At 38.4% G+C, this 21,670-nt stretch overlaps 1 protein-coding gene across 1 annotated transcript; it reads left to right on the top strand.

The window, feature by feature from the left end:
* Nucleotides 1–1,780: 1,780 nt before the first annotated feature.
* Nucleotides 1,781–7,075, top strand: LOC124873985 (hydroxysteroid 11-beta-dehydrogenase 1-like protein). The gene is made up of 6 exons (XM_047375100.1): nucleotides 1,781–1,917; nucleotides 4,056–4,186; nucleotides 4,403–4,606; nucleotides 4,694–4,787; nucleotides 5,958–6,123; nucleotides 6,218–7,075. Exons 1-6 carry the CDS (start codon nucleotides 1,833–1,835, stop codon nucleotides 6,399–6,401), a joined length of 864 nt encoding a protein of 287 aa, XP_047231056.1. The 5' UTR covers nucleotides 1,781–1,832; the 3' UTR covers nucleotides 6,402–7,075.
* The last annotated feature ends 14,595 nt before the right edge of the window (nucleotides 7,076–21,670 follow it).

Below are 21,670 nucleotides of genomic sequence, written 5' to 3'. Positions count from 1 at the left end.
TGGTAAAAACTGGGAGGACACGTGGGAACCTGCAACCTCCCAACACTTAGCCGTGCCCGAAGATCCACCTCCTTCAGCCTGCGAGGAAGTCCTTCTGTGAACTTGTTTTTTTGTTTTCCTTGTATCTTGTAAACTGTAGTTATGTTCTGTCCAGAGTTTTAATGTCAGCTGTTCATTTTTATGTTTGTAATGCTGTTATGTAATGTTGTGTTGGGATTTTTATTTACACAATTTATTTCATGGTCTGTAAAACAATAAAATAAAATGTGAGTAATTGAAACTGGATGATGCTGGTGTAGTCACTGCAGCAGCAAAGTTCTGTCTTTTTTGAGGCCTGTAATTTACAAAAGAAATATGTGACCATTTTTTCAGTAAATGTGTTTTTTTGTTTTTTTTTCAACAACACACAAATATATAAGTTAAAGCTACTTTTACCGCACAATTTCCTGGAGACTTTTGCCATCCTCAAGTGAAACTACAGACATTTTCATTGTGAGGCAGAATTCTGATATCCTAAACTTAAAAGCTTTAACTTCAATTAGGCAAAGTATATTTTCTCTTCTTTAGTTCTTTAGTTATTTTGTTCAAGACACAAATTTAATAGAAAACAATCTCCCTCAAATCGTATTGTCTCTTGAATATATATTTGTCTTCGGTTTTTAAATTTGTTGCATTATTTTAAAGTATGCAGCAGAGCAACACATTTATGTAATCCTGCTGCATTTTATTTTTTTTAGCTAATTTTAAATACTGTGTTTTTAGATTACACAGAAAACTAAAAATTGTTCAGGCACACCTCCCACACCCCACCTCGGATGCACCACTGATAAGAAAGTGCAATGGAACTTCCTGCACAGTTTTGTAGTTTTTCATCTCCACATTTATAACTTTTCTCTACAGGAATCTGCAACATTTCCTTTTCTTCCAGCTACTAAGATTTTTTGGAAACATTCTTATGCCTGAAGGACAGGTAATGTTCAAAATATTTTTCTCTGAGGTCGCTTTCAATTTAACCATCCAATATTGACACTCTACCCCCTTGTCTAACCTGATTTATATATATATGTATATGTTGTTCCCCAAAACTTATGTCCAAGAATAAAGAGACCATTTCAACTGATACATGTCAACAAGTCAGCTTTGTGGAGAAATTAATTTTCCACCCTCAACGCCCCATCCGTGACCCCCAAAAACTCAATAAGATAAAATAAAGACAACAAAATATAGATTGAAAATTGCAGAAGCTTTATGCTGGAGCACTAAACAGCACCAGCAAACAAAGCCAGAGTTAGTTCAAAAATCTGAGCTGGTTTACAAACTGTTAAACATTAAACCACATCTAACGAGGCTCTAAATGAAGAACACCATTGTTTGTCCTTCTGGACAATTTCCAGTTAACACAAGCTGACTGATCTGTCCACCGTTTCCAGCCAATCATACACTAGTCAAGAAGACAAACAGAATCACACATGAACTTTCAGGAACATCTTTTTCTCAACACTAGTGTTATTAACTTCTAACAGCTTTTTTATGACAAATGACACTAACCTAACATCTACTGATCAACAATTTACCATAGATTATTTATTTACTTGTTTGTTTATTTTTGGAGACATCAATTAGCTAATTTTTCACATGGTTCACAAAATGTAATTTCCCCTGAGAAGGAAGGCGGGCTAAATTCTAGTCCAATGAAACTAACCTGGATGCAACGCCCCCCCTAAAATCCGGAAAAACGGGAATAGAGAAACGGAGACAATAATACTTGGCTGCTCACAAACGCTGAAACACACAGACAGTCTGACTGATAGTACTTGCCGCAGGTTTCCAAAATGGTAACGTTCATAAAAATCTTGATTGCGAGCATCTTTGTTGGTATCTTAGCTGTCTTCTGGAATCGTTCAAGTTTTGATCCAGGTAAGTTAAAATGCATTAATGCTTCTCTAGTTTTAGCTCCTAATCATACAATTAAAAATCTCCTCACTTAATTGTAGCACATGCGCACATATGTTGTCAACATGACGTTGGCTGATGTCACGTAAATATGGTTTTGAACAGAGACCTTAAATGATATGCAGTTGCATCTCAGCCGTTTCAGAATATCATCAAAAAACAAAACAAATAAACTTGTCTGTAATTAAATTCAAAAAATGGAAATCTTATATTATACAGATCCAGTTCACACAGAAACATTTAGCCTTTACTGTAGGTATTTATACATGTATGAAATATTATGCTTGCAAACAGTGGTGGTTCTTGACCAAATTTACCAGGAGGCCCAGGGTGGGACCAATGTTTTATCATGGTGACACAGAACAAAAGAATGAAACAAAAAAGAAAAACGGCAATATATCATCGTTTAATATATGAAGTGAGCCTCAGAGGCAGGTTGCAGACCCCTGATCTAGCAGATAAAAACTGTGATCCTATTTCAATACGGCTGAAGCTAAAAGTGCGACACCTTAATTTTTAATTTATTGTTAAAGTAAATCTGTGAAGGTAAAACACAAAATTGGTCCAAGGTGTTGGAATAATTGAATATAGATTTATCTTATATATTTTCCTTTTCTTTAACTTGACTATTTGATCCTTATAACCTTTCATGATGTATGTGTGAGTAAGGATGTGATGAGTTTGTCTGCAGGCAAAGGATCAAAGGTGGAACTGGAAAGGAAACAGTCACAGATGAGGAGGTCATAAAGATGAAGGCTGATTGTGCTGAACAGACAACACACTGATCTTAAGATGGGGGAGACTGTGGAAGTGTGTTGTTAAAAGATAATGGTGTTTATAACCTGTATACGATGCAGCTGTTTTTCCCATCCTTAGAGAGCGACATTCATTGTAAATAGGGAACTGTGTTACTCTTTGCTTCATACAGCTGGGGAAAACTCCAGTCTCTCCAGCACTTTCTTTGACATCTCATTAAAAAGATTTTAAACACTTTGCTAGCATAATGGTAATCATCTGTTTTCTGTATGTGATGCCTTTTTCTATAGTAAATTTTCCATAAATTTGCAAGAAATGTGCATTACGTTTATAACAGATTTGTGAGCTACAAACACAGCTCAAGGTCAAAAACCTTTATAACCCACAAATTGTGACATTGATGTCAACTTTAAAAGATTCCACGACAGATTATAGTTGGTGTCAAATAGCATACAAAGATAAGATGTTTATTGCTATCTTATCAAGGTTGTCTGCTGTAGATGTGTGACTAAAAACTCACACAAAAGTACTTTTTGTGGGATGTACTTTATTTAATCTTGTGGGAATCTTGTGCCTTTGGGAACAAAGATTTCATCATGTCCTCTTCTTTTTCTTACTATGTATATATATATAAAAAAACAAATATATATATATATATTATATATATTATATATATATATATATATATATATATATATATATATATATATATATATATATATATATATATATATACCAGTTAAAACTTTTAGACACACTTTCTCATTTAATGGTTTTCTTTATGTTTATGACTATTTACATTGTACGTAGATTCTCACTGTAGGCATCAAAACTGTGAATGAACACATGTGCAATTATATAGCACACCAAAAATTGTGAAAACAACCCAAAAACTTTATGTTTTATATTTTAGATTCCTTAAAGCAGCCGCCCTTTGCTGTGATGACGGAAATATTAACCTTTGGCCGTCTCTTAATGAACCTCTGGGAAGTTCTTTCAAGACTCTTTGGAAACTATTTCAGGTGACCACCTGACGAAGCTTATGGAGAGAATGCTAAGAGAGCAAAGCGGTCATCAAAGCAAAGGGTGGCTATTTGGAAGAATCAAAAATATGCAAATGTTCACTTCTTGTTTACTATATAATTGCATGTGTGTTCATTCACAGTTTTGTTGCCTTTGGTGAGAATCTGCAATGTAAATAGTCATGAAAATAAAGAGACCTAATAAGTGAGAAAGTGTATCTAAAACTTTTGACTAGTAGTGTATATATGTAACTTGCATTTACTTCTTGCGTCATAGGTAGTGATAAAGTTGTGTGTTTCTTAAATCATTAATTTGCATTTCAGAATCTCTTAGAGGTGCCAGGGTGTTGGTCACAGGGGCAAGTTCAGGCATTGGAGAACAAATGGCATATCATTATGCCCGCTTTGGAGCCAAGATTGTTATCACAGCAAGGAGGAAGAAGATTTTAGAGAAGGTCAGTTTTGGTCAACATATTTGTGCTATAATACTAAAGTTAAAAACTAAAATGCTTTCAAAAACACATGTAAATGAGATACTTTATAAAATAAATTAATTTTAGTGTTGCATAGAGAATGATCATATGGTTTCATTATAGATTGGTCTTACTGTATATTAGTGTTTAGGCCAGTCTCAGCAGTTCCTTTTCAGTTTTACTTGTTTTCGCTCACAGGTTATTGAGAAGTGCCTGAGTCTGGGAGCCCAGGAAGCTCTCTATGTATCCGGAGACATTTCTAATGAGACTGACTCTGAAAACGTGGTCGATTTTGCACTGGAGAAACTTGGAGGCTTGGACTACCTGGTTCTCAACCACGTTGGTAAGAGTGGCTTTGCCATGTGGAATGGAGACATGGATCACTTCAGGAGCCTTATGAAGGTAACAGAGCACTCTGATGATCTATCAGCACCTAAAACCAAGGGTATGCCCTGATGTTTCTCTTTATCTCATTTTGTGTTTCTGAAGGTCAATTTCTTTAGCTACGTACAGATGGCCTGGAGAGCCTTGCCCCCATTGGAGCAAAGTAAAGGGTCTATTATAGTAGTGTCGTCAATCGCAGGTAAGGTTATTGGACACTTGTTGATTCAGATACATGTACACTTTGTTTTAGGGCAGTATGTGGGTAATATGGCAAATGGAGTGAATAACATTCAGACCAAAAACATTTTTGAGCAGTTTTTAAATTAATTTTGCCAATTTGTATAAAAATTTAAATATAATATTTGTCAAAGAAAATAGCATCACAAATCAGAAAATATCACATACCACATTGATTATTGATCTCTAGCACAAGGTGGGCTCGTACCAAGTACTGCTAAAAAAAGTGGCGTCTAGTCTGACCTCTTTGCCAAGACTAGCTGGCCAAGAGAAACTCTACCAAGTGTCCATGTCTCTAACATCAGAAGCCCCATGGTTATAGAGTATGGAGTACACAACACCTCTGACAACATGAGGGTGGAGATTTCATGAAGAGACTATTTTATAACCTTCTGCTGGTAATGTGTAACACATTCTACTATAGCTGACTTTAAAAGTCTTTTTGAAATGTATTTTATAACAAAAAAGTGGGAATAAATAAATCTTTAAATATATATTTTTATTTACTCTCAAATATCAAAAATAAATAAAAATGAATGCATTTTTAGACTAGAGATGTTAAGTGGAGCCAAAGTAAGTGCATAGATGTTCAGGTAAATTTCCTGAAGTCTTTTTCTTTCTCGGGCATATTTCCTGTTAATATTTGGTCTTTCCGCTTATGTTAATGAGACATTCAACGACAAAAAAAAACAATTGTCATTCACATCCAAGAACAGTTTCAGAAGTTTTTTTTTTGTTTTGCTTGTACATGTTTTACATCATGCCTGGAAATAAACAGCAAAACTAGTTTGATTCTTTCTTAAAATAAACTTGTAACCTTTAATAGTTAGTTTGCATGAATTAGCAAACTAACAAATTAACAGCAACAAATATCTTAAATTTCCATTTTAGTGAAATAGAAAATGCTGTATGATTTACAGTATTTCTCACTGAATGGGAAATATTTTCCAATCAAGGGCTCTAAGAACGTTACAGACTTTTTGTGTTTGTATGTTTTTAAAAAAAATCATAGATAATTTTTAGAAACATCTTAAATGTTTGTCTTTTTTTAAGTAACTAGGTAGAGCACTATGGTAGGTTCCGTTTTCACAGTATTCTGCACCGTACTCAGATATTTGTCTTTGGTTTGTAGGGAAAATGAGCAGTCCCTTTGCGGCCGCATACACTGCAACAAAATGTGCCTTGAATGGATTTTTTGGGTCCCTCAACCATGAACTTGCAATGAAGAAAAGTAATGTGTCAATCTCTATATGCACACTGGGACTAATTGATACTGAAACAGCATTGAATGCAGTCAGGTTTGTTAAGCATATACCATAAATATGTGAAATATCTAGCATTGTGAATTGTACCTTCTGGTTGTTAAACACAGGTTTTTCTTAAATACTCCAGGGGAATCATTATGGCACCAGCTTATCCTGCTACAGAAGCTGCGTTGAATATCATCATAACAGGACAAACAAGGCAGCAGGAGCTTTACTACCCCTGGTTCACATATGTCATGAATCTCACCAAAGACTGGTTTCCTTCGCTAACAAACTATATCATCCGCAGCAGTCTCAACTACAATCCATAGAAAACATGTGGAGAGTTTTTAATTGTAAGTGTATGATGCACAGCTCCCCACATGAAATCTAACTCTAATTGTATTTAATTCTGAAATCCACTTAAATGTTTCTCAGATTTGGGCATCATAATCAAATGCACCTCATTTTTGTTTTAAAAACATCTTTCAGGTTCACATTCTGTTTATTCTTTCCTCGTTATCAGATCACAATCACATGTGAATATGGTTTCAGACTGGTTAAAAAAAGCATGCATGCTGTATCCGTATGTCTTTTTAAATGTTTTTTTTTTTTTATGAAAAGTATCCAGACGTCTGTTTAATGTAGAGCAATCCGAATTTTATTTTGTGTGTAGATGTATATATGAACTAAGTTTGAGTTAATTTCCTTCATGCTCATGGACACCAATGTAAACAACCACTCAGTTAAAATGCGTTGAGCTGAATAAATGTGTTCTTTGAATGTCCACATGAGGGCAGTAGTGCCTAGGTTATGAAGCAGCAGCACTGCACCCCAGTAGCTATCTTCCAGGTCCATTTTCAACACCAGAGAATTATCACAATACCATCATGCATTTCAAGGGTATGAGGTAAACTAAACTATAGTTTAATTATGTTAACCAATTGTTATCTAATACTATATTTGTTTTCTTTTTACAACCTGAATGATTAAATTCTTAAGTTTGCTTACTCTCATTATTCTGTTTCCTGCACAACACAGCCTTCATTTTCCATTCTTTATGTTCTTTAGTCTTGTCCTGCCAAAGGTAGCGACACTAAGAGCTGTAGACTCATCACAGAACACGACCTTCTCACTGGGATCTTGTGTGCCTTTGTTCGCCAACCCCAAAGGCACCACAGGCTCCCTGTGAAGCTCAATCCATCCCGGTGGTCCACTCCTTTGGAGCGCACTGTAAAAGGTGCACCCCGCTGGTAGAGCAGTTTTCTACTGTTTATTAACACTGAGCTGTCCTTGTCATAAAAAAAAAAAAAAAATAGTGCAGTTTGAAAGGAATTTTATCTTGAACAAATATAGACAAGATTCTATAGGAAGTGAAAACCCTTGAGTAATTGAGTGAATTGCCCTCATCCGTTCTTTGTCTTCTGACTGATATCACGATGGGAAGACGTAATTGAAACACGTTGTCTATGTCCTTATCTTGACACTCTTAAGAGAACTGTAAAAATGATAGAAACCTTCCTATTGGCACCATATAAAGAAAGATAGTCCTCCTGTTCTGCCTTCTTCTTTCTCGTTCATTGTTAAACATGCACCAAATGCCTGGGCCTCCTGGAGAGGAGAGCTGGCATGGACTGGGAGCATAGCCAGAAACACCTGAAACAGATTAGAGCTGCTTATGCTCTGTAATAAATCCTCTCACCCTTCTAGAGCTTCTTTCTGTCCGCCATACAGGACTCCTGCCACCCACCCAATGCTTACTGGAACTATGCAAACTGCGACACTTCAATGTAGTGCGTTTTTATGCTGTGAGGGTAGGAAGTACATTATTGAGTTTCTCTCCAGGATGTGGCCTCCTCAAACCATTTAGGTGTGACTGCATACGGGAAAGACAGGAGCAAAGCTGAGGATGGCTGCCTACCTGTGAAACCTGAGAGGTGGCAGACAGATTACCCCTTTCTGAAGTTTATTACTGAGTTCAAATAGACCCTGTTCCTGAGGTACACAATATCATTTGACCTAATTTGACTTTGAACATTCTGTACATGCAATTCTGTTATTTTCCCTACTTCTTTGAGCACAAATAGTGCTTCATCACAAATCTCTTTCTAACTTCATCAATCATGTACTTTGGACTTTGCAAAAAGAAGAAAAAGAAGATTTGATGTAGACACTCACCTTAGAGTGCATGTTAACTGGCTTGAATGCATGCTCTGTGGACGCTACCGGCAGCCTACCAGTGGGTTTGGAAAAGAGAATTCAATTGTCAGAAAGGGAAAGCAAACTCATTTAATCAGATGGAGTCCACCTTTAAATTTGTTCTGTTTTGATTTTGTGCTATTGTTTTCTGCAGCCTCATAAATTACCTCATATACTCAGCAAAAACACTCAAACAATCAAAAGTATTATGGATGACTTTAATAAAATTAATGCATTTGATCAAGCAGTGTTTAGGCACTACTTTAACAAAGATTGATGGTGTTTGAGGCTGAGATAAGTTGCAGGTTTGATTCTGACCAAAGAAACAAATCTTTGCTGCCTTAATTCTTATAAAACGGCTGAGCTTTTATACTTTTAAATAAACCTTTCAAAAACCTTTATGAATAAGTTGTAAGTTAACTTTATTTACAGTGCACCTTTCACTGCTGAAAATCCCAAAGTCCATAACATTACATTGAAAGTTTAAAATGAATTCATTGACAGCAACAAATAGTGGACTGAAAGTGACAATTTGGCAATTTCACCATCTGTAAGAAAGCTGGCCAGTTCATTTTGAGTCTGCTAGGACTTTGCACATATGGTGCCTTGCAAAAATATTCACACCCCTTGAATGTTTTCAATGTTTGTCACATTAGTCACAAACTGCAATGTATCATATTAGGATTTTGTTTGACACACCAACAAAAAGTACAATATCATTGTACAATATCATTTGTAAGAGGAAGGCAAATTAAACATAGTTTTGAAATGGTTTTGCTAAAAACATAAAAATGGAACCATTTATTTTTTCCTATTGTGCACAACTTGCTGTTTTTATATCACAAAAAATACCAAAATTAAAAGACAGAGGAAATGGTGTGTGCCAACTTAAAGATTTCTCCTGTTTTTGCTTTTTTGTCACACTTATGTTTCAGATTGAGTTTCAATTCAGTTTACTTATATGGCACCAATTCACGACACAAGCCATTTCAAGGCACTTTACAAAACAAAAGTCAATTAATTCCAATCATTCAGACAGATTTCAAGTCAATTAGATTCATTCCCAACTGATAATAGTTATCAAACAATGCTGTCAAGTTCAATTTATTATTCTAATTGGTTGAAAATATTTCTGTGTTCGGAAATCCAGCAGATTGCATCAAGTCACTGACTTGGAGCATTTACTCCTCCTGGACATAACTATAACTACAAAGGACCATTCAGAGTTGAATTAACTGTCCGCTTTGGATCATTGTCTTGATTCATAACCCAAATGTGCCTAAGGTTCCTAAGTGATGGCCGGACATTCTTCTTCAGGATTTTCTAGCAGAGAACATCATTCATGCTCACAATAATTATAGCAAATCATCCAGGTCCTGAAGCAGCAAAGTAGCCACAGACCATAACCTTACCACCACCATGTATTTTGGTATGATGTTCTTTTTCTGAAATTTTGTTAGTTTTATGCAAGATGTAACAAGATACACACCTTTCAAAAGGTTTCACTTTTGTCTTATTATTATTTCTCAACAATCTAGGGAACCATAAAGGTGTTTTTGGCAAATAGGAGACAGGCTTTTGTGTCATTTTTGGTCAGCATTGGTTTTTACCTTCAAACTCCTTTATGGAGGCCATCTTATCCAGTCTTTTTCTCACTGAATCAAGAGCAGTGACCTTAACTGAGAGAAGTGCTGCCTGCAATGGTTTAACATTTTATTTGAATGCTTTTTTGACCACTTGAATGAATCAGTGATATGCTTTTGGAATGATTTTGGTTGGCTTTCCAATCCTGGGAAGGTTCAACACTGTTCAATGTTTTCGCTGCACATAAAGCCTGTTATGGTGGTTCACTGGAGTCCCAAAGCCTCAAAGGCAATGAACATCTGGAGCAGAGCAATGCGTCTTGTAAATTATCGTGTGTCAGTTGAGGCCTTTAACACACATTAGATATGTCATGCTGAAGTCCATCGAGACAGGACAGGTTACTGAACTCCCACTTTGAAAAGTTTTATCAGAGGAACCAACACTCCTAAATCGAACAGGTTCAAAAGTATTGCTTTGCACCTTGCTTAGGAATATCTACATCTACTAGCCAGGTGCTGCCGGTGTAGATTGTTTGATAAAAAATAATAAAAGTGATTTTTTTTTTGGTGCACATCTGACACTGCTGATGTCCGTGGCCCTTTACAGACTTATAAACATGAATGACTTTGATTCTCATCTGCTCTTGAATTTCTTTCTATGATGTGTTAATTTTTGAGATCTTTCATCCTACTTTATGTTGTCAGTTTCTATTTAAGTGATTCTGATTCTAGAGATATTCAAGCTGGGGTGTGACTGGTTAACTGACTCCAGCTTTTCAAAAAAAGTGGGCAATCACAGATAATTAATGATTTAACAAGTAGGGGCAGTTACTTTTTACATATAAGCCAGTCTGGTTTAAATGTCTTTTTTTTTCTATTAAATGTAATCCTCACTGAAAATTTTCATTTTTCTTCAAAGTTTTTTTATTAGTTTTTTTTGTAAACTTTGCACTTAGTATTTATTGGGTTATCTTTGTTTGATATTAAACATTGTTTGGTCTGAAACATAAGTGTGGAAAAAACACTCAATCTATAACAAAGCAGTACTTTTTCCCTACACTTAATATTTAAGTTTGTGGCTGGGACACATTGTAAAAAATTTCAAGTGCTATGACTATTTTTGCAATTTACCGTCGGTATGTGAATGTGCCCATCTTACTACAGTCAATGTGTTTGGCTGCAGGTATTAATTCGAGGAACTGAAACCAACTTGTGCCGGAAAAACTAATCCATTAGTTCAATGCTGATTGATTGAATGTTTGTACAAGCTGAGAGGAGGAAAATTGTAATAGTGTACGCCAAACAAGAGAGCCAACATCACCAAGAAGAACCTGCCCATGTCTTTTCACTAATACCCCTGACACTGCCCCCAAGTGGTTAGACCTTGCTTTACAATTTATAGAAATTTTTGCAACAGTAACTGATTGAGAAGTCTTTTTGTCCAAAACAAAAATAATAAAGAAAACATCCAAGGAAGTCAGATTAGTCAGATATTAGGATTGACTGCAATTTGCAAGACAGAATGTAATGGTTTTACAAGCATCACACAGAGGTTTAATAACTTAGTGAAAGCCAACATTTCTGTTTATATCTATTTTTAAGTCCTATCAGAAGTTCTTTGGAGCAATAATATATGCAATAAAATGTGTTTTTTCACCAGTCAGTCAGTCAGTCATTTTCTACCGCTTATTCCACAGTGGGTCGCGGGGAAGCTGGTGCCTATCTCCAGCAGTCTATGGGCAAGAGGCGGGGTACACCCTGGACAGGTCGCCAGTCCATCGCAGGGCAACATACATAATGTTTTTTCACCATCAAAACCTAAAATATAATAAGAAAAAAAAATGAATGAGCTCTTTAAATAGAGTAAAGACCTTAAATTAATTGTCTTTGTTGCAGGTGTATGGTTTCATCCATTTATTGGCTCTTTAAGAAAGCTGCCATTGATCTGTGCAGTTGTGTGGGCTGATTAATTTAGAAAAGAATGTTAATCTTCCTGAATAGCAAGCTTGTGCATGACCTCTGAAAAGTTTTCACAAAACATGGTGCTATAATAACAAAAGGAGAGAGTGAGCGAGACAGCCAGAAGAGGGGTGGAGGGGTTGCTAGATGAAAACCTATGAAAGAGAGTGTCAGTATGAATAAAAAGTGTGGGTGATGTGAGGGGTGGCAGAGGTGGCCCTGTGACCCCTGACCTCCTTCCCCCAGGTCCATTCAAAGCAGCACAATGGTTGACACCTGTGTCCTTTCAGTGCCGCTTCTATTATTATTTACATCAGAAGAGGGGGAGACAGAAAAAGGCCAGAGGTGCTGTGAAGCAGAGAGCACTAGTCTGATGCCAACAACACCTCCCCTCCTCCCACTTCTGCCCCTCACTGTTTCAAAGACAGGTGCCCTCATCTCTGTGTGTCTGTGTGTGCCTGACAACCCCTTCCTCTCTAATTATTTCACATAACTCCAAACACATCTGCGGAAGAAGAGGGCCCACAGTGACAACAGCCTGGCTGTTTTCACATCCCGTTCCTAATGGTCTGACATTGTTTGTTTTCTGCATTGTTTTGTCAGCATTAACACAGAGGACAACAGATTTGGGGCCAAGACAACTGAAAACATTGATTTACACATACAATGGCAGTATTGCCTCCCATAACGTTTATTTTGTTCTTGCTAATGCATCACACCTAAATGTTTCATATCATCAATCCAATTCTAATATCAGACGTATATGGAAATTGTCTAATGCAGAATTCATGGTTCTATCAATTATGGCAAGTCACCCACTTTCTGAAGCAGCCAAGCAGCCCCATACCCCATACCTAGCTCACCTTCATGTTTGACTGCTGGTATGATGTTTTCTGAATATTTGCTACTTTTACACCAGATGGAAAGGGATGCACACCTTTCAAAAAGTTTAATATTTTGTCCTGTCACTCCACATAATATTTTTCCATAATTCTCAGTGTTGATCATCATGCTTTTAGTAAATGTGAGGGCCTTTTTGCCCAAACGCTGAGTACTGACCTTAACTGCGGCAAATGCAAATGCAGTGTTATAGATGTTATTCTACGCTCCTTTGTGACCTCTCGGAGGTGTTGTCTATGCACTCTTGGAGTAATTTTAGTTTGCTGGCCGCTCCTGGGAAGGTTCACCACAGGTTTTTTTTCCGTTTGTGGATAATGGCTCTCATTGTGGTTCACAGGAGGCCCACAGCTTCATAAAGGGCTGTGTGACACTTTCTGTACAAATCTACGTCAGTGACTGCCCTTTCTCGTCTGTTTTAGAATTTATTTAGATAAGATCATAATGTGTTGTTTTTAATGTTATAAATTGGTGTTATGGAGGTGGACCAAAGCTTAGACATGAGAACAGGAGACTCATATGAAAGGTGAAGATTTATTAAAGAATAACTTACAAACCTTGATGAAGATGACAAGAAAGCTAAACAAGAAGGATGATGCTATGATCTAATGTAGAGGTAAGGAAATTAGCTGGCTTATAACTGCTGAAATGGTGGGAACCAGGTGAGTCTAATCAGAAGAATGCACTGTAGTTGGGAGGAGACATGAACTGAGGAGCTGAGGGAGAAATGACTAATAAACATGGAATGATTACTCGGGGATCTACTAAATTAAAAGCCTAACACTAAACACAACACAAAACTAATAAGATCTAAAAGGCTCAAAAGAATAGAGTGAATAATGTATGGGACACAGAAAGTGACAAAACAAAAGAAAGAAAATCTAACAAAAATAATCAAAATACAAAACAAAAGTAACTATCAAACCATAAAGACCCATGGATCATGAACTTTTAAGATATTTTGGCCTACTTCATGTTGTCATACAGGTTCTTCTTAAGTGATTTCTTGTTTTTTTTCAGTAATTTGGCTTGGTTGTGGCTAATTAATTGAATTTAAAAAGTTGTTAATCATAGTTAATATTTAAATAATTTGAAAACTGCATTTTGTGTTTACTCAGGTTATCTTATTCTGATATTAAACATTTTAGTGTGACAAAAACGCAAAAAGAGAATAAAAATAATACGAATAATATTTTTTTACCACATATAAACACTTTAAGACTGTTAGAGTTGAGAGTTAGGTATTTCAAGTTATGAATATAACATCATATGTGTAATTTTTATATCAAAGATGATTTAGCCAATGTTGTTCTACACTTTAGGGTGACTAACAGCATTTAAAAGCTATACGTGGACTTAAAGAAAAAAAGAAGACCTGTGTTATCAAATACAAGATAAGCTACACTTTTTTTTCCTTTGTAAGGTGGATAAATAAAAAAATTACTTTATAGTTCACACAGTACTTCCCTTAGTACTGAATATGAAGTCTAACCTAAGGCTTTGAAGAGACTCAGGACGTTTCTTTTTAAAAGTGTAATGTCATGATCTTTGCATAGTCTTAAAAATTATTGATACTGTGTGTCTACGTGCAAAAAGGGAAAAGGTTTTCTATGGCTTAAAACTACTTCCAGTGGAGCCTCTGCTGGTATTTATTTGTTAGACTTTGCAATCACACACACTGTTTTATGTTATGGTAAAAGGAAAGTTCCGTTTTTTTGTTTTGAACTTCAAGGATCACACACTTACAAAACTGTTAATGAGAAGCTCAGGTACAGGTAGCATTTTCAAGGCTGTACCTTTTTAAATGTGCGATGCTTAGCTTGTGACTTGTGACTTGCACTTAACATACACCCAGGGAGCTTACCAACACAGCTAAGAGCGAATCAGGTATGAATATAAGCATAAGAATTAACAAGTAATGCAGTTAAGTTCTATTTATAGTAGGCTAGAACTCATCAGTCCATGTCATCCCCAATGAAAAACAGAAAATGTATCCTTGAAAATAATCAAAAATTCAATTAATGTGTTCTCCGCATAGTCATAAGCATGGGAAACACCAGGTGGAGGTTGATGCCTCGGACACTGGGGTCGGCGCAGTCCTGTCGCAACAGTTTGCAGAAGATGCTAGGTTACATCCTTGTGCCTTTTTTTCTCGCCGGCTCTCGACCTCCGAGAGAAACTATGATGTTGGGAACAGAGAACTGTTGGCTATCAAACTAGCGTTGGAGGAATGGAGGCACTGGCTTGAGGGGTCCACACATCCTTTTTCTGTGTGGACAGACCATAAGAACCTGGAATATCTCAAATCTGCCAAGAGACTTAACCCACACCAGGCTACATGGGCACTATTCTTTAGTAGATTTAACTTCACCCTAGCCTATCGACTGGGCAGCAAGAACATCAAGCCGGATGCCCTTTCTAGACTTCATCAGCTTTTTGTCTGTCCTTCTGATTCTGTTGATCATGACTACATCCTTTCTCCCAAGACCAGGCTAGCTCTTACCAGTATCGAAAGCTTGCTCAAGAGGAGTCATCAGAGACAACCACCTCCAGTTCAGTGTCCTAAGGGACTTTTGTATGTTCCTGAAGAAATGGTGTCTAATGTCCTTCAGTTCTGTCATGGCTCTAAACTTTTCTGTCACCCAGGTATTACAAGGACTCTGGCAGTGGTCCAGTCAGGATTTTGGTGGCCCACACTCAGAAAGGACATGCGAGAGTTTGTGTCAGCGTGTGCCACCTGCTCCAGAGTAAAGCCCTCTAGATGCCCTCCAGCTGGTCTACTAAGGCCTCTACCTATTCCACATCGACCATGGTCCCACATCTCAATGGATTTTGTCACCGGACTACCTCCTTCTCAAGGTAACACTGTACTCCTCACTGTGGTTGACAGTTTCTCCAAGATGACCCACCTCATTCCTCTCTACAAGTTGCCCTCAGCTCCTGTTCTCGCTGATGTAATGGCCAGAGAAGTGTTTAGACTTCATGGCATTCCCCGCAACATCGTTTCAGATAGAGGACCTCAATTCATTTCCCATTTCTGGGGTGAGTTTTGCACCATTCTCGGCATTGACGTCAGTCTCTCTTCAGGTTTTCACCCTCAGACGGACGGCGAGACAGAGAGGATGAATCAGGAGGTTGAGATCAAATTATGCATCCTATGCATGAATGCTCTCAGTCGCTGGTCCCAGAACTTACCATGGGTAGAGTACGCCATCAATGGATTACCGTCAAGTGCCACAGGTCTGTCACCATTTCATGTTGTTTATGGCTATCAACCGCCTATTCTCTCTGTTCAGGAGGGGCTACCCAGGTTCCAGCTGCCCATTTAACAGCACGTCCTTGTCTCAGAGTCTGGAGAAAGGCCAGAGCGTCTCTCTGCAAGACCTCAGCTGTCTATGCCAGTAATGCCAATCGTCACAGATCCCAAGCTCCAAGATACCTGGTGGGTCAGAAGGTGTGGTTGTCCACTAAGGATTTGCCCATTAAGGTAGAAAATTGCAAGTTGGCACCCCATTTTGTGGGTCTGTTTCCTATTGCCAAGGTTATTAACCCACTAGCTGTGCGTCTCAGTCTACCTTCTTCACTGCGTGTGCACCCCACCTTCCATGTCTCCAAGGTCAAACCTGTAAGGTTATCCAGGTTTTGCCCTCCTTCCAGACCCCCTCCACCCTCCCGACTCGTTGATGGAGCCCCTGCCTTCACTGTGAAATGATTGCTACGTTCCCGACGTTGGGGGGCATGGCGTCCTATACCTGGTGGACTGGAAGAGCTATGGTCCTGAGGAAAGATCCTAGATACCTTCTCGCCTGATCCTGGATAAGGATCTCGTCCGCGATTTTCATCGCCGACATCCGGACCAGCCCAGAGGGGCGTCAAGGGCCGCCCCTTGAGGAGGAGGTGATATCATGATTCCAGCCCTTCAGCTCTACCTTGACTGTGCTGATTACTCATTGCCTTCACCTGCACTGGGCTGCTCCTATTTAAACAGCTGCTCGTCACCAGCTCAGTGCGAGATCGTCTGTTGCCTCAGTCACAGCTTTCAAGCCTTGATTCATGTTCCAAGAGAGTTTTTCTGGTTTTCTGATCCTGCCTGTTTTTGACCACAGATTTTTGCCAAGTCCTTCTGCTGTTTGGAAGAGTTCTGACCTCCCGTTGCTGAAACCTGCCTGTATCTGACTCTGTCTTCGGATTACTGGACTACCTTTGCCTGAAACCCTCCAGTGCTTTACCACGGATTGTCTCATGACTCTGCATCTGGTTGGTGGAAATTGTCCCTGTCCCCTGTTTGTTCCCGGAATCCCCAAGACCTCCCGTTGTCCACTCCCCCTTCCTCCCCGGCTGCATTCCGGTCCCCCGTGGAACCTCCATTCCTGTCCTCCCAGTCTGACCACTTCCTGTGGAACCCCATCAACCCAATTATTTTAATAATAAATCTTTTGGTGAACCGTTCTCTTGTCTGGGTGTGTTTTGGGTTCTGGCTGATTTGCTTCATTGTTACAGGTGCAGCTATGGTGCTATTAATATATTATCCCATTTAAAGTGTGAAAGTTGATGTTACCACGTGTTTTTATCCATATGTGTTTACATGTAGGAATTCTGGTCCCAAATCACGTGCAAAGCATCATGGGTTATAAGAAATAAATATGAAATGCGTGGCGTAGGGGTAGAGTGCTCAACCCATATACACAGCCATCCCAGGTTCCAATCCCGATCATAGAGACCTATGCTGCATGCCTTCCTCATCGCTCCACCCCACTACCATCTGCCTATGTAAATAAATCAGAAAAATAAAGGCCAGTAGCGCAGCAAAAAATAAATGTAAATATTAAAGGATTGCCAAGTTTTATTCCTATCAATACAACTACTGTAAAAGTTGTGTGCCCTGTAAAAGGTTTTTTGACCACACCCCTTTTTTGACCTCACCCCTTCATTTGATGAAGTGGGTTAAGAAACGTTTGATTCACATTTCAGTCTTATTCGCAAAATCCCTCTGATCTTTATCTCCTTTACCTTTTCCTGTGTTCCCATTTGTAGCATAAGTTGCCACAAACCAACAATTTTTGTGGAACCTTGGTAAAACATTGAGCGTGCAAAACTGTAATGACGTTCACAGGACAAGCCTTTCGGTTTGAGCTTGTCATTTATCTGCCTCTTGCCAATGAGGCTGGTAAGGAGAGTCACAGGGAGCATGGGTGGTAGGCTGGGGGGGGGGGGTGTTCCATGAATTACGTTTTTTTTCATTGGGGGAAAGAAAGCCCAATTAACAGAGGATAAGAAGTGAACCGTAAACACCCTCAACAAGGCCCAACAAACCTACAAGAATAAGGTCTCTCTCCAACTCTATGCCACTCTCTCTTCCTCCCTCACCTCCTCCCAAAGCCCACCTCCCTCCCAATTGCACACTCACTCTCTCTTCCACTTCCCTCACAAAAGGAAGGCTCAGAGCTTACAAAGTGCCAATTAACACTGAATGTTTGCCCCTCGCACCTCCCTCTCTGAACTGCTGACAGCTCTGGTGTTTGGGTTAATACCAAAGGCCTGCAAAGAATTATAATTCTCCTCCTTGCCCCATCCCCCGTTCTCTCCCTATCCTATCCTTTTATTTTGTTTTCAATGGGGTGGTTTTACAGTTCAATGCACAGTCAAAGGGTGATATAAAATGACTTTCCAAAGAATTTCGTTTGGGGAGAAGAGGGGACAACATGGGCGGGAGGGGACGGACAGTGGCGGGACAACCAAGAACAAGGGAGGAAAACTAATATAAAAAATATAAAATTAATATAAAAAAGCAGTAAAAAAAAAAAAAAAAGTCAAGTTACGATTGTTGTTTCCTGTAAAATTTACATTTTAAAACCCAAGGAGGAATTTATTTTAATTATAGATTTTTTTTACAGGCCAGGTCCCGTTTATCATTTCTTTCTTTATCATAATTATTGCAAGACAGAAATGCTGTAGCCATAGCCAATCTATGCTTGTTTTTTTTTCCTGGTGAACCCCAATAAATCAACCTACTGAATAAAGAAGTCTTAGAGAGGAGGCAGCAGGGTTAAACTCTGGAAGCAACAGAGGCCATCAGACTTTTGAAGGGAGCTTCTGCTTGTGTTAAATTCCCTGCCTAAACTCGGTTTTTCTCCACAATTTATGAGCTCTTGGGACCAGGTCTTCTCTCCTGTTTCTTTACTTTGAGTTGCCAGGTCACAAATTAGACTTTTGTGGGAATGAAATAAATAGCTGAAGTAGGATTTTGTTTCTGCAGAGAAAATGTTCTGCATGGACACAACAGAGCATGAAGACAATGAAAGATGCCAATAGAAGTTTGGTGTTGTTTGCACCAAACTACCACATGCTGATGTAGAAATTTCACATTTTCAGCCACTTCCTGCCCTGTACATTGCTTATTATATTGTAATTTATAGCCCACATGGAAATCAAACCTTTTTACATGTAGATTTAGAACATAGATGTCCTAATATTATTATTCTCGCTCTGAGTAAAAGTGAGAGAGTTGGTGTGCATTTGATGAAATTATTTTTATTTCAGTCATTAAAGACTTGAGACTTGACATGGAACATAAGACTTCAGATTTGACTTGGACTTTGGAAAATGAGATTTGAACATCTCTGCCTGGACAGGAGTTTTAGGTTGACACTGAGTGCAAGGTGTCCAGGTCCTGTTGCTGCAATGTCCAAATCAACTCTTCACAATGGGGGGTTTTCATTGACGTCACTGAAGTCGCCGGTCTGCCATCTTGGGTGTCCCCGTATCGCTTCACGCATTTCACAGCTTTGCAACATTTCATACTTTTTCGATCGTGGATAAGTATCTAGAGTCATTACAGCTTCCTGATAAGGCCATGCACCTCAAGAAAATTGCGATCATCAACAAGGTGGATCCCAATGTACTACCTGATGGTTTGTTTGGCACAAATCTGGACGATTGGCCGCACAACTATTTTTTCATAGCCACAACATAGGCAAAAATCCATAATAAGTTCAATATTGCCTTTTATTGGATAATTACATAGTAGTTATATTACTCGATAATACATTTACAGCATAACAGTAAAGGTAAATTTTGGCCTACATCTAACTGGTTAAGGCGTGAGAGCGCAGCTTACTGAAGTAGGTCACAGTGCTGAGTGCTGGGTAGCAGTGCGGAGTGCCACCACCCAGCTCAGAATCAACTGATCAGCTGACAGTCTTGGCTGACTACTTTCCACAATATTATTACAATAAACGTAGACGAACATTATTTATTTACCTGTCACTTAATGTGCACTGCACACTCGGGCGTGAGTGAGGTTCAAACTGTCCAAATCCGCCCTGGATATCGATTCAGCCACAGTAGTCGACGTTGTGTACTCAGTGTTTCTATTTTCTCACACTGATTTTCTATCACGGCTGGCAGATGATAGACTGAACGTTGGTCTTGACCCCGAGGCGCAGCACAAACCACAATTAAGCAAGTTTTCCCCATAGTTAAATTGAATGGTCTGGAGTTTTGGTTCACTAATAACGCTAAAACAATGAAAACAGGCTGCAGCTGCCACCCAAGATGGCGATCGCGAAATGCGGTCACGTGACCGTGACTCATTTGAAATTCCCCCATTGTGCTAAACAGATGGAAAGAGGGGTTTGCACCAATTTTCTTTGTTTGATATTGACTAAACATAACACGGTGCATCATGATTAAACATCCTCACTTTGGTTTCTGCTGTCCACAGGATACCTTTCCAGAGGTCCTGTGTATTTTGTTTTCATTTACAACTTTGTTAACCTAAGCCATGTTGCAGTGTTCTTTTAAGAGATGTCATCCAGCCGACCCTTTTCAACAAAGAATACTAAGACTGACATGCAGCTGAAGTTTTTTTTTTTGCAACACCTCACAAAAGCCTGATCGACTGTGCATGCCATGCGTTATATGCTCTTGGAGTTTGGCAGCTGCCTTGAAAGTTCTCCAGTTGATAAATTTTTCCCTCACTGTAGAATGATGGACTCCAATTTGTATGGAAACTGACTTTTAACCCTTCAAAGTTGGATAGGCAGCACCAGTAACCAATGACTTTTCCACTTTGGCTTTGTGATAACACAAACCTGAATGGTTCAGACCAGCCAACTGCCAAAATGTCTGCTTAAATGTTCACACTTACTGATTATCAGTAATGCAATTTAATGTGTAATATTAAGACACTTAGACATGAAGTCTTAATTCTTGTTATTGCAGAATGATGTAGTTTTTAATTCACTAAATACATTTTTACAGATATTTTGTTCTTTAGATTTTATTTAAAGATTAGAACTGAAGGAAGATATACTTTTTCACAGTGGTTGTAAATCAGTGTTTTATGTATTTTATACACTATAGCATTATTATCTTTGAGTTGTAGAACTATCATTGAATCACCTTTAAGCTTCACATGAAGGGAGTAAAAGATGTCTCCTTCATACAGCACCGGAGAAACCCTAACCTTCTGAATAATACTTTATGCTGAATCATACTTTTTGTCTATCGTTGTTGTCCACTCATAATCCAATTAAATTCTGAGACTCGTGTTGTTTCCACACACTTTTTATGTGTGTTTAGCCTGAACCCCGTGTTAACTGTCTTCTAAAAATGGATTTCCAGATGCATTTTAAGGTTTTCATCCTAAACTCTGTCAGTTGGTGGCTTCCTTAGAAAATGGCCATTCAGCTTTTCCTCCAAAATAGGCCGTACACTATCTTCCACACTTTATCAAAGGTAGTCCTTATTTCCATTGAAAATTCAAAAATTATCTGCTTCGTAACACATGGAGCCAAATATAAACCTAGTTTTCTTGCAACAAAAGGGGCCTCTGTGGACAAACAACTGCAATGTCACAAATATAACAGCAGATCTTGAGAGCATTATTTTAGAAAATTTTACACTATTATTATTTTTGCATTAGAGGATTATCTGCACTAGAATCAATGTTATTTACAATG

This window comes from Girardinichthys multiradiatus, chromosome 9, assembly GCF_021462225.1.
Source record: "Girardinichthys multiradiatus isolate DD_20200921_A chromosome 9, DD_fGirMul_XY1, whole genome shotgun sequence".
Taxonomy (NCBI): Eukaryota; Metazoa; Chordata; class Actinopteri; order Cyprinodontiformes; family Goodeidae; genus Girardinichthys; species Girardinichthys multiradiatus.
The sequence above is the reverse complement of the archived record's forward strand: the minus strand, read 5'-3'. Positions and strand labels throughout refer to the sequence as shown.

Bases quoted from the DNA above. Each gene is read 5' to 3' on its own strand.
- LOC124873985 (XM_047375100.1), top strand. From the start codon at position 1,833: ATGGTAACGTTCATAAAAATCTTGATTGCGAGCATCTTTGTTGGTATC. The intron at 4,187-4,402 runs GTCAGTTTTGGT...TTTCGCTCACAG, and splicing joins GGAAGAAGATTTTAGAGAAG to GTTATTGAGAAGTGCCTGAG. The intron at 4,607-4,693 runs GTAACAGAGCAC...GTGTTTCTGAAG, and splicing joins ACTTCAGGAGCCTTATGAAG to GTCAATTTCTTTAGCTACGT.